The 17,707-nt window shown below is 44.1% G+C and overlaps 1 protein-coding gene across 1 annotated transcript; it reads right to left on the bottom strand.

Moving 5' to 3' along the window:
- Positions 1-1,496: 1,496 nt before the first annotated feature.
- On the bottom strand, positions 1,497-9,419 carry LOC120684745. The gene is made up of 5 exons (XM_039966628.1): positions 9,058-9,419; positions 3,926-4,217; positions 3,733-3,828; positions 2,610-2,713; positions 1,497-1,812 (listed from the first exon to the last, which is right to left on the bottom strand). The coding sequence occupies exons 1-5, from the start codon at positions 9,417-9,419 to the stop codon at positions 1,788-1,790; spliced, it is 879 nt and encodes a 292-aa protein (XP_039822562.1). The 3' UTR covers positions 1,497-1,787.
- Positions 9,420-17,707: the final 8,288 nt, after the last annotated feature.

Raw genomic sequence — 17,707 nt, 5'->3', positions numbered from 1 at the left:
CTCGCCCGCCAGTTCCGCCCGCTACCCAGGACCGGGCACCGCTTCTTCTTCACCCACTGCAAGCTCCAGCAGCCGCACAGGGCGGGGAAGGCCAGCAAGGCCGCGCGCGCCGCCGGCGCAGGGTCGTGGCACTCGCAGAGCGTGACGGACATCGTGGACGGCAAGCAAGTGAAGGTCGGCGAGATGAGGAAGCTGCGGTACAAGAAGGGCGGCGCGTACACGGACTGGCTCATGGACGAGTCCTCGTGCTGCTTGCAGGACGCCATCGTCGGCGACAGGCAGTATGTGTTCTGCAACATCTACGTCTCCCCGAGGGCCGCTCCAGGCTCCGCGGCACACCAAGAATCCGCTGCCTTCTTCGCGCCACCTGCGCCCGTCGTGATCGCGCAGGCGCCGCCGCCGCCGCCGCCCAAGAGGCCAGCGCCGCAGGTTCCCGAGCCGCCGGGCCCCAAGTGGACGCGGGGTACCGTCGTCGCCCCGACCCCTCCAGTCGTGCAGCCGGCCGCCGGTTGCACGGCGTACTTCGCGCCACCACGGCCGTGCGTGCCTAACAGTGCCGTGGCTCCTGCGTCGACTGTCTCGGTGATCAGATCGTCGCCGGCCTCAGCTCAGCCTCCGCCGCCAGGTCCGACCCGTCTTGCAGCGCCGCCGAGGCGCATTCCGGCGCCTGCACCACCGCAGCCAAAGCAGCAGATCTGTCTCGGTGGCGTGGCTCCTCTGCCGACTCCCTCGATGATCAGATCGTTGCCGGCCTCAGCTCAGCCTCCGGTGCCAGCTCCGACCTGTCTTGCAGCGCTGTCGATGCGCACGCCGGTGCCTGCGCCACCGACTCCCCCAGTGGTACGTGCCTGCAACATGCCAGTGCAAGCACCGGCACACCACTGCCGGCCTCAGCCGTCCGAGCACACGAGGAAGAAGACACGTGATCCTTTTGAAGCCGCTGCACTGAGAGACGAAGCAGTGGAGTCCCCTGCGGCGCTTCAAGATGACGACTTCGACGAGGACGATTTGGTGAAGGCCCTAGATGAGGCCGTGCCGACCGTCGAAGCAGAGGAGGACGCGCCCGCCTACTCGACGATGACTGACGACGAGTTGGAGCAGCATTTGCTCTCGTTGATGGATGCAATTGCATAAGAACGCATTCTTGCTTAGACATGCATGGAAGAGTGAGTTCCATCAAGAAGTAGGCCTCACGATCATATCTTGTAGCTTGTAGTAGGAATAGTATGGCGACATTCGCAAATTTTGGGTGAAATTCTGTACCATGCTTCCTGAATGTAACAACCTGTTGTATGCTGAATTCAGTTTGGTCATTCTTGAAGTAGTAATTGTATTTTCAAAACACTCTTGAGGTAGTACAGGAGAGATGATTGCTGTTTATATGTACTTGCAAGCTCTGATTCCAAATTGTTTGCGCGAGTCAATGCATGGCTTCCCAAGTTCTCCAATCCGGGAGCCAGTTCAGTTTCCATCTCTTTTCATAACTGGATATCTCATTAAGAAGATACAGATGTTGCCGTTTCTCATCCAATAATGCATTTCAGAACCGAACACTCGACAAAAAAGGCAACATACATGCCAGCAATGTCTCTTTTGATCGTTAGTACGTGATTATTATGAGGCTAGCACATTACAACTGCAAAGATCATCAGTATCCTAATAACTTTAATAGGACCTGGTCGCATATGAACTCTCAGCACAAACATCGCGTCAGGCCAGCAGGCAGCAGTTATAGATCAGGCATACCAATTCCAGCTTTCTCATCGAATGTCTTCTCCAGCACGAGCTCAATTGGTGTATCCTTTGGGCCAGCTGCGTTATTGAAAGGAAACAGTCAAACCAAGAAACAGAATGCATCAATTCATAAAATGGACATGCCAGCAATGCTCAAACAGGAATATAGTGCATTTGTTTTCATGCAACAAAAAATACAGACCATAGAGAAAAGGCGAACGAGTATTTGATGAGATGTGAAATCAAAGTTTATGCAATCTATATCATCCTTTGGAGCTTATTCATAACTATTGCTCAAAACATAGCATCTTTTCACTCCATTCTATGTTGAACCACTATTCTCATGCCTGCCTCATTAACATCATTCACTGTTTCACAAAAGCAACTGCAGTAGGGTGACTATGGGGAATCAGTTGTCTAACATGCACAAAAATCTATGGCACTCCCATGCCGGAAAAAAAAATCTGAGCGTCAGGAGGGCAAAATAAAGGAAACATCAAATGCACAAAAAGTTCCAGTCATTTACACCCTTTTTAGGTAATTAATGTGCCTTGGAAAAGCACTATATAATAAGCATATAAAATGTGTTTACAAAACATGCATAATGTGAATCACCATTAGTTAGCATAAAATAAGTTTTCATGAGACATACATAATGTAGGTCTCGGTTTTCTTCTCTCCAGAATTTCTGGCCGGGGGATCACAGCACCAGATGCATTCATCCCTCTAGCGAACCTGACTTTGGTCCCATCTTCCAAATACTTGTATCCAACCTTACATGGTTTACTACGATAAAAATTGTGTGGACAAATGATTTTATAAATGTAGAAGCAATATCTCTATAGGTAGCAAAAAATATCTATCATATTACATACCCAGTGACAGGATCAACAACTTGGACATTCGAAACATGAAGTGGAGCTTCAATGGAGAAAATACCACCTGTGTGCCCTTCACCTTGCTTAATGTGTTTCTTAACCTGAAATGATGATAGTTCAATTATATACGGACTTCCTTGTGTGCAAGAGGGAATGTCAAGGCACAAGACAATGACATTAGTAAGATGGTTGCAGTTAATAGTACCCAGAATAAACAAGCACATATGCTACGTCTTTCTAGCAAATATGTAATGACAGTAGTAAGATGAAAAAAAAATACAGTTTCGCCTTGTTTGGTATTCACCACAGCTGATCCACTGCACAATACAAATTAAATGGCCACCACTTTATAAACTAATTGAGTTATTAAATATCTTTGTTATGGATCTTATGTCAGTATGCAACAGCAGATATGGTAGGTAGGCATATGCCCCAAAGAGAATCAGTAAAGCATGTAGGAGGGCACTGCAGTATGTAAAACACAATATTGGATTGTTACACAAAGAAAAAAAATACTTTTTCATATGTTCCAAAATCAATCAAACTATACGAACTATCGATATTGGTGGCCTGAGTGCCACTGCTATCACAGACCTCTAACTAATATGAAAAGCTGAAGGTCGACATCCATCTATACATAGAGAATGCACACAGATATTCAGTTCTCACTGATAATTAATATGTGCTCTCTTCCTATTTTGCTATCTTTGTGTTATGATGGACATGTGGTATCTTTGGGATGAGGGGCTATATCTATCATTCAGCCCTCAAGTCAAACTCATGTGATCTGCATCAAAGCAGTGCGACAGGGATGAAAGCGGGGCACTATCTAATCATTTGCAACACAAAATTAAAAACGTGAGCTCAGCCGCAGAGGCAATAGTACTCTGAACTCCGGAAAATTCAGAACATTTTATGACGAGCGGCCAGTTTGGGAATTTCACGAACACCTAGAGCCACTTGAGGGGTAGGTTTGATTGAATCAATATAGCCAGTGTGCCACAAACTAAAGTGCCAATTATGCAGCTGGTATCAGTCCTAATTAAAAAGTTATTATCTACTACACTGATTCCACACCCTGGCTAAAATAGCCGGGGTAAAACATACAACGGCGAATTACCAAGTTCTTGCCCTCGACGATGACGCGATTCTGCGACCGAATGACCCGCTTGATGAGCCCTGTCTCCCCCTTGTCCTTGCCTCTGATGATCATCACCTGGCAGTGAAAAAAAAGGGGGAATGGTAGCAATGAGAAGAAAGTAGGGCTAACAAGAGGGACTGGGGGGATGGAGTGGAGAACGAGAGAGATTTACGTTGTCACCGCGGCGCGGAGGATCTTCCAATGCCTGATGAGCTTCTCCGCAGCCTTCCACCCCATCTTCCTTGGGGCCGCTTCCTCTCCCCCGCGGGGTTTGGAGCGGCGGAACAGGAGGGCAGAATATGGCGCGCTGCGGCGGCCGGTGCGGTGAGGGAGGCGGCGGCCGGCGAGGGTGGTGGAGGAGGAAAGGAGCGTGCTGAGGGCGTGATTGGGCCGGGGTAGAAGCAGTGATATGCTTGGGCCGTAAAGAAGATTGGGCTGGTTGGGCCGGTGTAGAAGCAGGGCGCCTTTTTTATTTTTGCATTTTTTTAAAAAAAATTTACAGAAATATATTTTTGGATTTAGGTTTTACAGTTTTATACCCCTACCGCCCGGCAGGTGAGCGGTAGGGACCTATATGTAAATAAAAATAAATTTTTTTTGCGCAGAGGTCCTTGGAGGGAGCCTGCCGCCCGGCAGGGGGGCGGCAGGCTCCCTCCTCAAATATAAAACTCCAACCCTTCCCTCTGCGCCCTCATTTTCTGCCCACGAGATCCAGAGAGGGGAGAGGGAGAGAGGAGGGGTGAGGGAGGTAAAAAAATCGGCGAAGCCCTGTAGGATTTTTGATCCGAACCGCAGGTAACCAATATTTCTCAACTATTATAGACTTGTTTCTAAAATAATCATGAATTAGAATAGATTTAGATTTTGGATAGTGAAATATAGAATAGTAAACTTAGTATGACAGTACCTTACTGTTATTGCAGCATAAGGCAATGTCTGCCTCTAATTCTGTTGGATTTTCATGGACCGAAGAAAAATCCAGTATATTTCTTGAGATCATGACACGTCTTGTAATCAGTAAGAAGTTGGATCCATTAGCGGATGGTACGATAGAGATGGTGTTGTCCAAATTAGTTGAGTTTAAATATTTGACATTGTTTCGAGGTATTATAATGCAAGATTTAAAGGAATACCTGCTAGAACGTAGGAAGATATACATGAGGGTATGTGAACTAGCGAATCATCAACATGTTATTGGATTCTTACAAACTACTTGTAAGATATGGATGCGGCCAGAGGTGTATGAGATGCACATTAAGGTAACTCTTATTCAGTTCTAATCACGTCCGTTATTTGTAATCCATATTTACGAAATAGTAAAATTATTGTGTAATTATATGCTAGGATTACCCCGAGGACACGGAGTTGATTAACAAATCGATACCAAATTTCAAAAAATTGGTATGTATCTTCGGTGGAGTTATGCCGTAAACTAGACGAAGGAGGTGGAAAAGATCTTCGGGTCATAGTTCTCAGCCTCCGCAAGAACACGTGATCGGAGGTTCGTCAAGTCGTGCTGCACCACCTCGAGCACCTAGTTGTGTTAACTGGGATGACGATATGGATGACTTCATGCCCCCCAAATCGTGGCCTCGAACACCTGATGCTCCTCCCCCTGTACATGAAAGTAGAACCATAAAAGAGAGAAAGGGAAAGTCAAGAGGTTCGTCAAGTCAAACTGCACCACCTCCAGCACCAGTTCTGTTAACTGGGATCACGACTTAGATGATTTCATGCCCCCCAAACCATGGCCTCCAAGAGATGATGTTCCTCCCCTTGTGCGTGACTACCTAGATGATTTCATGAAATAATGTGTAACATATATTGTTCATTTGGATTCTTCAGTATCATGGATGTGTACTCATTTAGCTATCTTCTATGTGTCACATTATGTGGTGGCTTGTGCTATAGGTGGCGACAAACCATGTGTCCAAGCATTTGGGGCTAGCCAATTTGATACAATGAACGATATATAAATATAACGTTAAACAAGATACCACATAAGATATTATATTAAAGGTTACGTTCATTACAACCAAATTCTATAGAAATACGCACTGCCAACTAGTTAAACAAGACATTTAGACATAGTACATACACAATATACTTAATTTCGTACACACAAATAAATGCACAACTAGATGCGGCAAATTCTTGTAGGTGGAGCCGATCCATCCGTACATCTAATATCTTGTACCACTGGATTACCAAAACCCTCTTTACGTCATTCACCTAGCACTGGGAAGCGCTCATCGTCCTCATCGTTCGATGAGTCCCCACATTGCTCTATTATTTGTGCATCCTGGTCTTCTTTCTCCATGTCCTCCATAATTCCAGGTATCCGCTCGCCTTCATCTGCTAAACCTTATGGTTCTGATTCTGGTTCTGGAGCTTGCACGTTCTCTTCTTCTTTATCCTCTTCCATCTCTTCATTGCAGTCATATGTTGTGTGTGTTGACCCTTCACCTAAATCACCGGTCTTCTGGTGAATCTGAATTACCATTGCGAGAGGCCACCCACTTTCAAGAGCTGCGTGCATGTAATGTTGCCATTCTTCCGTACTATTTATATGCATCAACTCCCAGAAATCCCCATTAGCTTCCCAGGAAGTCAAGGTATGAACCGTAAGCAAATGGGTCTTTGAATTCACATTGAACATCTTGTGAAAACATTTCCGTATGGACTCAAAACTCCACTCTAGGGGTTTGTCTAGACTGCACTGTCTTCTTTCCAATGCTGATAGATTTACTCCATAGAAATCATGAGTAATTCTATAGAAGTCACCGTAATGAACTTGAAATGCCACTTTGCTCGACATATCTGGCCATGCAAAGACTTCATTTTAATTAATCTAATATCTACAAATATACTATGCCTTCAATTATAACCACTAATCCGAACCCTAAGTGCTTACAACAATAAAAAATACTAATCAAAAAATTAAATATAAAAAAAATCTGGAATGACAAAGTTGAGAAATATTGGTTACCTGCGGTTCGGATCAAAAATCCTACAGGGCTTCGCCGGTTTTTTTACCTCCCTCACCCCTCCTCTCTCCCTCTCCCCTCTCTGGATCTCGTGGGCATAAAATGAGGGCGCAGAGGGAAGGGTTGGAGTTTTATATTTGAGGAGGGAGCCTGCCGCCCCCCTGCCGGGCGGCAGGCCCCCTGCCGCCAACTGGTGGGGCGGCAGGGGGCCTGCCGCCCGGCAGGGGGGCGGCAGGCTCCCTCCAAGGACTCTTGCGCAAAAAAAATTATTTTTATTTACATATAGGTCCCTACCGCCCACCTGCCGGGCGGTAGGCCCACTGCCGCCCCCCTGCCGGGCGGTAGGGGTATAGAACTGTAAAACCTAAATCCAAAAATATATTTCTATAAATTTTTTTTTGAAAAATGCAAAAATAAAAAAGGCGCTAGAAGCAGGAGCGAGCGGTGGGCCTGGTGGCGTCGCGCTTGATGGCCACGGGCGACCTGCTCGACTACGTCCGCTTCCGCCATTGTTGTTCCAAGGAAAGCTTTACATGGTGGACACTGCTTCCACAATCCACATCATGCGGCGACGACGTACACCAGGTTCTCCAGATCGACCCACCTGTGCAAGATCACAAGATGGGGAGGGAACAGGTCGTGCGCTGCAACCGCCAAAGCTGATCGCCACAGTCCCGGCAGACAAACTCGTCTATCCCTACGGTCTAGTAGAATGTGGGTCAGAGATCCTGGTGCTTGGCCACAACGATTGGTTTGGGTCACAAATTTTGGTATGCAAAGTCTCGGACCTCGTGCTGCAAAGGTTTATCCCAATAAAAAGCATCGGAGGAAGTATCTTGTTCATTGAGTGTCTCCTCTAAGGTACTGCCTACTGTCAAGGGTGACAGTGTCGTCTACATTCATATATTCAGGATTCACTACCGGAAAGTCGTACTTTGCCGTGTGTCAGCAGCTTTGCCGTGTGCATTATATCGGAAACACAGCAAATAGGAGTTTTGTCGTGCAACACAAAGAAAAAAGCACACGACAAAGACATACCACACGGCAAACCGTCCTATTCGCCGTGCGCCTTTGTATAAGGCACACGACAAATCCGCTGCACGTGAGCGCTGCGTGCGTCGGCCTAACAGCCGAGCGACGGCCAACGACGGCCATTAAGCTTTGTTGTGTGCCTTCCCACAGCACACGGCAAAGGGCCATCATGTGCGCGTCACGTGCCTCGGCTGTCAACCCGAGGGACGACCAACGACGATTGTTAGGGTTTGCCGTGTGCCCCTCCTCTAGCACACGGCAAACTATGATGTTTGTTGTGCGCCTCTCTTTGGCACACGACAAAGTTTATAAAAATTTTCTAATTCTCCCTTTCAAAAATTTTCAACCCTCTCCATATATTGATTGGTACTCTATGTTTAAATTTGGTATATTTCTCGAAATATTTGGTATCTTTAACTAATTTAATTCATTTGAAGTCAAATTTGAATGATAGAAAACAATTAGTCAAAAATGCTATTCATGATATTGACTGCAGTGTAAGACCTTAACTAGTAGTTCAAATGAGATTTCAAAAATTGTGGTCACGAAATATTATGACGTGGGGGCGAATAGTGTTTAAATTCTATAAAATTCAAATGACATCAGAAAATCATGAGATTTGTCACTATCTCATGCTATCATACGTAGATTCTATGGTAAAAATTTGAGTATGTTTCACACGTTTTGTCACAAGTGATGTTTACAAATTGAGACTTTCCGAAGAAGTTTCAGAGAGAAGAAAAGGATGTCATCAGGTTTGTAGGTGGCATGACAGATAAATTTGAGTTTGACTTTAAAACTTTTTACGTAGGAAATAGACGATAAAGATTGCTTCATGTTAAATTTTGATATTTTTCAGTCCCGAGCAGCTCCATGCCAGTCGCTCCCTCGGTCCCTCCTAGCGCCGGCACCGGCAGCCTAGCCCGAGAATGGATGACCCCTACTTCCGTCCCTGCTCCCACTTCGCCAGAGGCGGCGCCGGCAGCTTGATGCGCGCCCTGCGAATGCGGCGTCTGCACCGGCTGCATGGCAGCTTGAGGCGTGCCCCGCGCCTGCGGCGTCTGCGCCAACCGCCCCGACAGCCGCCGCCCCAGTAGCAGGAGCCGGCCACGCGGCAGCTGGTGGTGCACGCGGTGTAAGCGGCGTCTGCACCGACCGGGAGACTGCAGCCGCCCCAGGAGCATGCGACGCCGGCCGCGCGGCAGCTCGTGGCGCGCTCGGCGCAAGCGGCGTCTACGCGGACCGCCCGCCGCCGCCCTAGGGAGCAAGCTCGCGGCATCCGCGCCGAACGCCTTGACGGCCGCCGCCCAAAAGCAGGGGCGGGCCGCGCGGCAGGTCACAGCGCTCGAGGCGAACGCGGCATCTGCCGGTCTGCGCCGACCGCCCCAGGAGCAGGCGCAGACCGTGCGGCAGCTCGCGGCGCACGTGGCCCCAGCAAAGCGATACATCATCGCACGTAGCTTCAAGGGCCACCGTTCCGCCCCAGCCTGAAGCTCTCCAGCGCCGCCACTGTCCCAGGCCCCATCCACCACTGCCGCCGCCATGAACCGCGCTGTGTAGTGCTGGTGCTCCACTGGACCGCTGCACTCCGCTGTCGTCCTTGAATAGGCTCGAGAAATCGAACCCCGATGAGGAGATAATGTCCATGGCATCCGTCTGCGGCGTGTCAGGCTCAGGCGACGTGGTGGATCCATCAATGTTGTTGCCTTCCAGCACGAAGCAGCTGAAGAGGAGAAAGATTGTGAGTTAACGGTGGTTCACCGAGAAGACGGAAGAAATGTGATGGAGTGGTAAATTTCTGAACCATGGAAACTTTCGATGCTATTAAACTTAACCGAGGAAGTTTGATGGTAAATTTCTACAATACGCATCTTTGAGTGGTATGGATCCAATTTTCCCTTGCTCTAAATGTACTAGGATCATAACTTATACGTGCTTCAACCTCAGAATATGTAGTCCAGTTTAACTGCTCATCTCGTTTCACTGTCAAAATTCAGCAAGATGACTCTATGTTATCATTATAGCTTTCCCTACTAAAGATATTCTGTATTGGTTGGACACGCTGCCTCAGAATCGTGATGCTCTAAGATTTTGAAACACCAGTACTCCAGCATCTATATTGGCTAGGTATCTTGTTTCCTTTTTTGTCCAAGCCCTGTTACTTGGCCATGATTTTTCTGACTGGTTTTCGAGGCAGTCTTAGAGCATTGGCTGGCATCATTTGACATGTGTGACCCCATTTTGTTTCACCATGTTATTTGCCTCTTTGAAAGTCTTGTATCAATATGTTGGGCAACCAGTTGGGCCCTTTGGGCACGATATAGAACTCGGCCCAGCTGCCGTGCCATGCCAGCCCAAAGAACCCAACTGGCTTGGGTGCCCACGATAATCTCATGCAGGTTTTTGTCTGGCTGCTGATAGTGACAGGACACTACTGCAGTTAGCAGTTAGCAGACAAGTTGGGCGCACTGTATTTTGTACGTCTGAAAAAGATGCATGTAAGAGATCTTCGTGACAGAAACAGTCGTTGCAGTGAACTTAATTTGTATCACCTCTTTGTTTGGGAGGTTTCCTGCTGCTTTTGAGGTCGCATGTCGATGAAGGCTTAGCGGAACAAAGTTTGGTCCATCCAGCCATGCGTCAGGTACTCAGGTGCACTAAAAAAATACGTGTACAAAATTTGTGCTGAGTGATAAATAAAAGTAAGGTCCACTCCAACCTTTGGAACACCAATTCAAGTTGACTCATGAATAATAAGGGTAAAATCACAAAGTTTTAAAAAAATAAAGATAAGATCACAATTGTACTTGTACCGCAAAGGGGCATGAACACCAGGCCAATTCATTAGGATTTGAAATTCAAGCAAATCACATGTGATCTACGGAGATAAGCACCCGAATGGCGACCACGAAATTGAGAAGGATTATAAGATGGAACCGCGCAATAAATTCATGGAGCTGAATAGGGATGTCAATTAGTGATCCTTAGGTGTACCTCCAACCTTTTTTAATTCAAAATTTTGTACTACTTTTCCAAAATCATATCTCAGATTGAAAAATTAGTACAAAATTTTGAACTAAAGAAGGTTGGAGGTGTAACTAAAGGTCACCAATTTGCACCTAGCTAACCCATCCTACGCCACAAACTCATCCGTCATCAATTGCAAACCTGGAGTTGATCATGGCCGATCGATGACACATGGTATTACTATGGCGTTCACACACCTAATACAAGAGACTGCGTCCACACGGACTGAGGGCAACATGAAGTGAGTTGTGTGTTTTGGCAAGGGTCACGCCCATGCAGTGTGGCAGAGGTAAAACCAGAGTAATATTCTTGTTTTGAACTGCTTTTAATTTCAGTGAGTTGTGTCGTGTTAGATGTATATATACCGTGATCTATTCGATCGCCTAGAAATGAAATGCTGTTTACTTGTCACTTCAATTCGAATTGATCGGTATAGACTGTACTAGTCATTTTTCCTAAATGCAAGTTCCCCTGTCATTGATCATTCTTGTAGAGCATTTTAGTGATTGGGATGTTTGCTTGACGTCTACCATCTTGTCAATGGTCAGTGATTTTGCATTTCAAGGTGACAAATAAAGATACTTCCATCTAGGTACATCCGGTGCCTGTTTAATTTCTCACCCATAGGTATTTTCTTTTTTCAGCCCTCGGATATTCAGGTTGCATTCAGATTTGTCCAAGCAAGCATAATAGGTACTCATTCATCTTTACAACAAAATGCTTTTGAGAGAGTGGCTTCGCAACCTGTCCGTCCCACCTTAATTGGCCGTTTGTAGAGAGTGTTTTGTTTCCAGGAGCGAGCGAAATGATCGTTGAGGAAACAAGTAACAATCACATCAGTGATCCCTCTAACCAACTGGCAGGCGTTGCCATCACCAAAATTGGCCTCGCATCTTGTCTAACTACTAAAGCCAAATCTCTTGGCAGCAAATTAAGTTGTTGTTCAGCAAAGCAGTATTGATGTCTTTCTCTGTACTTGTGTGTCAATAATCAATCATCATCATCTTTACGAAATGAGTGACTCCTGTATCCCCACGCAATCACAATCTATGCTTTTCACCCATTCTATAAGAAAGGGATTCCACTTTTCACCTCCTACAAAGATGAATGAACAATAGAGAAAAATATAGGTACTCAGTTTAACTTACATCTGCCGACAGCTATGTGACATCCACGGTGAGGCTGTCGCATTTCAATCAGGTTCAGCTTCAAGCAGAATTAGAACATTTCCAGCTCAAAGAAAAAGACTGAAATACTTATTGTTGGAACTCATATGTACTGAAACGCTAACCTTTGGTCCTGTAGCAATTGCAATGAATACGGATCAGGTTTTATTGCCCTCTGGGACTCTAAAAAAACATTCAATAGCTGACGACGAAGTAAGCTTTGTTAGTAAAGTATAGGGAACACTGAAGACCCACTGAACCACATACGCATGCTAGTAGTCCATGTTTCTTCAGAGAAACGCGCAACAAACTGACAAATACAGTTTAATTTCAACTGAAACACCTCGCCGCAGATAACAGTAAAGGGAATAGCATATGAGCAAGTCCACAACAGAAATGAAAAATGGCCCGGGATGAAGTTCTAATAAGCCAGGGTTGTGGAAAAAAAGGTAACTGAGGCAGTCGATGGAAAATATACGACTTCGACACGAATCATTCCACTGAACTAATAATTTTATGAATATATATACTAGTACGACACGTATTGGAATTGAAGAAGTTTAGTACCGTTGCCGTGACGAAACTCCGTACATTTTTAAGGCAGGCCATGACGAAATACATGAAATTCAATTGGTTCAGCAACATTGTCAGCGACTGACGATGCAGCGAAAGTTTGGAAAAAGGGAACCTTAAAGGAATGTTCTGCGGGCCCATTACGATCTAGACCTAACTCCAAAGTGACAACTCTCTACTTTACAATCGAAAGAAAAACCATTTTGAAACCGTATACTTGAAGCAACAAGTCTTCGGTGTATATCCGTAGACAATGTACCCCGACCCTCTCTTTTTCTTGATCTCTCTATCCAAAGTACTATGGTTGACATCTTTCTTGGTTCTCGAACTTGATTTCGAGATGTTTGGCCAGTTTACAGTGCATTTTGCCGAACTTGATCATCATGTCTTGTGGCTTGTGTGCATTGATCGAGACCAGCTATCAAATGTTAGGCCAGTTTACCGTTGATTTCTGGAAATAATCAACCGGACGTTTTATTATTTCAGACAGCAAATATAGCTCCACATACGGTGATCAGGATCAACTTTCTCCGATCAAGGGATTCCCTTTCTAGAAATATAGAAACGTCACGCCTTACACAATAATCCTTGAAAAAAATGTTTGTTACGCATACATTGCATGAATAAATGCATATAATTGAACTGAGAAAAATATGGGAAATGGAACCGTATGTGATTCCTTTTTTCTGGGGGGGTTAGTTTGGCAGGTAAGGTTTCTTGATCAACACGGATCCTAAATGTAAAACTCTACTCTGGCCAAATGCACGTACACGTGTACACATTTCCTAGGCTCTGCCTACTTTTGGAGTTCAATGGCCAAAACCAAACCGAGGCAAGAGTTGGATGGCCAAAAATGGACTTTTTCCAAGAAAATAATAAAGCATATTTCAGTGTATAAAATGATTATGGATGTGGAACCCATTAAATTAGCCTTAAGTTGTATGAGATAGCAGAGTGAGTAAGTTATACATTATGGTTTCACACTCTTAGCTATTATATACGCTGAAATATGATTTTAATATTTTATCCTAGTTCTATAGATCACTATAGGTTTATGATAAAAATTTCACCTTTTTTTATATGTTTTGCTATTCTTTGAATTAAACAAATTTGTAGAATAAAATTGAAAATAATTTGTAGGAGCGGGTGGAGGCAATCAATTTCAGATTTAATAGAAAAGAATAGCATAACTCATTGAGACACAAGTGGCTGCGTATAATGGTGATAAGGAAGGTTCAGGCGAGGTTTGAGGTAGGCAGTTCGAATCCTGGTTTACACAAGTGTGCATATATTGTCAAAAAAATCCTATCTTGATAGGATAGGGACTTCTGGTGGTGGCCGGTTAGCAGGGATATCTTTCTTATTTTTATTTTGTTGTTTTCGTATTTTTCTAATTTTTTTATGTTTCAAAAAATAATTTGTAGGAACGGGTCATAGGCTCACCCGCTCCTACAAATCTATTTGTAAAAAAAATATCCCTGCTAACCGGCCACCATCAGAAGCCCCATCCTACCGAGGATTTTTTGACGATAAATCACCCGCCCCTACAAATTTATTTGTAAGGACGGTTTAGCTCATGATCCGCCCCTAAAAATCATTTTTAGGGGCGGACGCTTTACCCCCTCTAAAAATAGTATTTTTAGCTATGAAAACTAGGGGTGCAGCACCCGCCTCTAAAAATATATTTTTACCCGCTCCTACGTATGTTTTATATAGTAGTGATGGCTGCCGTACGTGCAAGCTCGTTGGCTTGGAGAGGGCGATGGACGAATCAGCCTAGATCCTTTCTATGACGACGTGCAGTAGGAGATATTTTGACATCCCCGGACTCAATGCAAATGTAGGGATCCTTTACTCTTACTTAAAAAATAATTCAAATCTAAAATTTGATTCACAAGGATTTCAGTGATTTTGCTAAAAAATAATCTTTTTTGAATTTTCAATTTTCGTCGGGTAATATGGGCCTGATAGTCGTCGGTAATTCTCCTAATTTTCTTTTTATAAGTTTGGTCAAAATTTACCAAGTTTGACTTAGGACAAACCTAATACAACATGTAAATAAAAACAAAACAAGTATACTAAGTGTTATTGGATAATGTCATAGTCCCTAATTAAAGGGCAACTTTTGACTAAACATAGCAAAAGTGTGTTTAATGAAATGATATTTCAAGAAAAGTTTCTCATAATATCTTCAAATAATATCCAATCTCAAACTACGACGAAATTGATCTCCGTCCAAACTGCCGTTTCGTTCGGCAGAGCCAACCAAACTGGTTGGGTAGACGGTTGCCGGTACAAACTGACATTTTGACATGGTTTTTTTTACGTAGATTAATTATCATCCTAAACCGATGACGTCAGAGGGCCAGGAGAGACTTGGCTTCGCGTCGGCATATGCGGCCCCGCGTGCTTGTTGACCGCCTTCTACTTTGTGTGTGTGTGTGTGGTGGTGCCTTGTGCTCTTGTTTTCTTGCGATAATTTCGACTTCTTCCTCTGATCCATGTCGCTTTCTTTCCCAGAAATAATATAGCAAAATTTGCAAACATCATGCCTTACACAATAACATCCCTGGGAAAAAAAATGTCGGCTACACATTTGATTACCAAAGTGCGAGCTTTCGCATCGCATGCGTAATTTTCAATGAGGCAAAAATAAGGAAGAAGATCCATGGCCAATGTTGTACATTGTTTCTTCGTTTTTTTTTTTTGGCATGCAGGTTCTCTGTATGCAAGTCCTGGATCTTTAGGAGGTTCTAAATGTATAGATCCTCATGTGTGAATGCACCTCAACGTGGCCGGACAAGCAATCAAGCCTACGACAAGACAAACTCAAGAACACAGAGGATGAGTTTATGGCGACATGAGCATTACTGTATTCACACAGGGCTAATGAAAGTGAGTACATTCAAACGTGATGTGCCCCTCGATTTTAATTTCTTGGCCGGCCGTTTAATTAATACAACGACTGCCTGCCTATGTCTTGATGTATGTGTGCAAGGAGTAGTTGTTTTCTCTTTATTAACTTGAGCACCCTGCCGGTGCCTTTTTTTTGAAAGTTTAGTGGTCGATTCTCCGCTGAACGAACTTACAAATTGATTTAGTGGATGGGAAAGCATAATACTAACTTCAAAATTGTTTGGTAGCTAGACCAATTGTTCAAATCTGCTGTCGCGCATAGGATGATTTAGTGTGTTCAGATTTTGATTTTGTGACGGATCGGTGACAAATGATTTATTCGAATTGTTCGGTAATAGGCGAAGATGAATCGAAGCAAATTTGTAATGCAAGTAGATGGAGGCTCGGTCATGGGTCGTTAGTCAAGTAAACAGAAGACCAACTCAGCCGCACGCGCGCACGCAGACGCATAAAGAAGTCCATGTATAATTCTTCGTCGAAAGCATCGTTTTCGTAATGATATCACCGAGACCGATATACTAACAATTTTTCCGTAGACAATATGCCAAACCATATCCTCTCCAATCTCTCCACATGTTTAATATATATGCATGGCACGCCATACAATTCCCAGCATTTTATTCATTTCATTCCTCAGTGATGTTTGTTATATATTTCTCTATATGAATAATGTGCATGTCATCATGCATGTAATAAGAATCTCTTGCGCCAAAGTAAAATCATAATTTTACGTATTCTTCTAGAAGACTAAGAGTGTCAACACAACATGGAGTCCGGAAATTTAAGATTTTCATATTAAGAAAACAGCACATAAATAAGTGAACTATATTTCTTTAAATAATAAGGTGGCCGGCTATCAACGTAGGTCCAATTGTCAGTGAAATAATAGAAGATTCGTCGACGCCACACACATAAAACTATAGTTTTTTAGTTTCGCCATCATAGAGACCAAAAAAAAAAAGAGAGGCTTTGCAAGATCATTGTGAATTGAAACCAAAGAAAAGCTGAAGAGGATCCACTGCAGTTGACATGTGGCCCTAGCCGCACACGTCAGTGACCATGCATGCACTTCCATCTAGAATCCGATGGGGAAGAGAGATCATATCGTCCACCCCAACGGGAAACTGGTGCCCGTTCCGTTCTAGACACCCAGGAGATCCGATCCTGTGGCGCCGCGCCTCTACCACCTGCGTAACCACGCTCATCTAGAAGCCCATGACTTTCTTGTCCCTCAGCACATCTCTCCGTCACAGATACACCTACGTGGACAGCGATGTAAAGTTGGCTGTTCCAGTAAAAAAAAAGCAAAGTCTTTTGGTGAGGGAATTCAAAGGTCTAGGAATTTTAGAAACTGGGCTAGGAATTCACACAGAGAGCCAAACACACAAGGCACACTCTCCAGTTTGCAACACTTGTCCAAACATGGATCAACCACGTGGCACCGTGACATGGTGGTATTTACTTTACTGGGCCAGATTTACTTGTCCTTTTCGACAAGGATAAATATGGCCTTTTGGCAAACAGGGTAATTAAACATTTTCTTAATATGTATAAAACTGAAATGGTTAAACTATTGCTTAGAAAAATTGTTTTTTTATGATAAATGTTCTGCAGTCAATTATGCCATATGCGTTGCACTTGTTTATATGGATGTTTTTTTTAAATGTCGGTTGGAAAAACAGAGAAAAAAAACCATTGACTTAGGATCCTCTTCTGGAAGCCATCTCACTGCCTCATATGCCCCTATGGACGACTACCTTTAAGATAGTAGTACGCCATGAACACGTGTAGTCACACCACATGGCACACTGCAACCACTTGAGTCTTTTATCAACATTTTAATGAATCTTAGTTTTTTCTTAAATTGTAATAGATCTTCATTTTGGCATTTTGATTATCTGTCTCCAGTACATGCCATTTTTGTGCTTTTGAGAAAATTGTGGCGCTCTGATCACTATCACCCACCGACTGATAGGGCCTCAAACCCCTGAACGCACAAGGCACTGTTCTCCGTGGTTCACGGGATTTGTCCAAACTTGTATCATACACGTGGCATGATGAAGTTAACAACTTTGGTTGAATTTACCTGTCCTTGTGGACAAACATAACATCTATTTTGTAGATACACAAAACCACAGTCAGAATTATGATAACAAACTCAAGCGCTCTTCTATCATAAATCTTTTACGGTCAATTATGCGGTAAATTTTATCGTGTCCCGGTAATAAAAGATTTTCAAATATCCTTATTACC

The sequence above is a fragment of the Panicum virgatum genome, chromosome 8N (genome assembly GCF_016808335.1).
Source record: "Panicum virgatum strain AP13 chromosome 8N, P.virgatum_v5, whole genome shotgun sequence".
Taxonomy (NCBI): Eukaryota; Viridiplantae; Streptophyta; class Magnoliopsida; order Poales; family Poaceae; genus Panicum; species Panicum virgatum.
The sequence above is the reverse complement of the archived record's forward strand: the minus strand, read 5'-3'. Positions and strand labels throughout refer to the sequence as shown.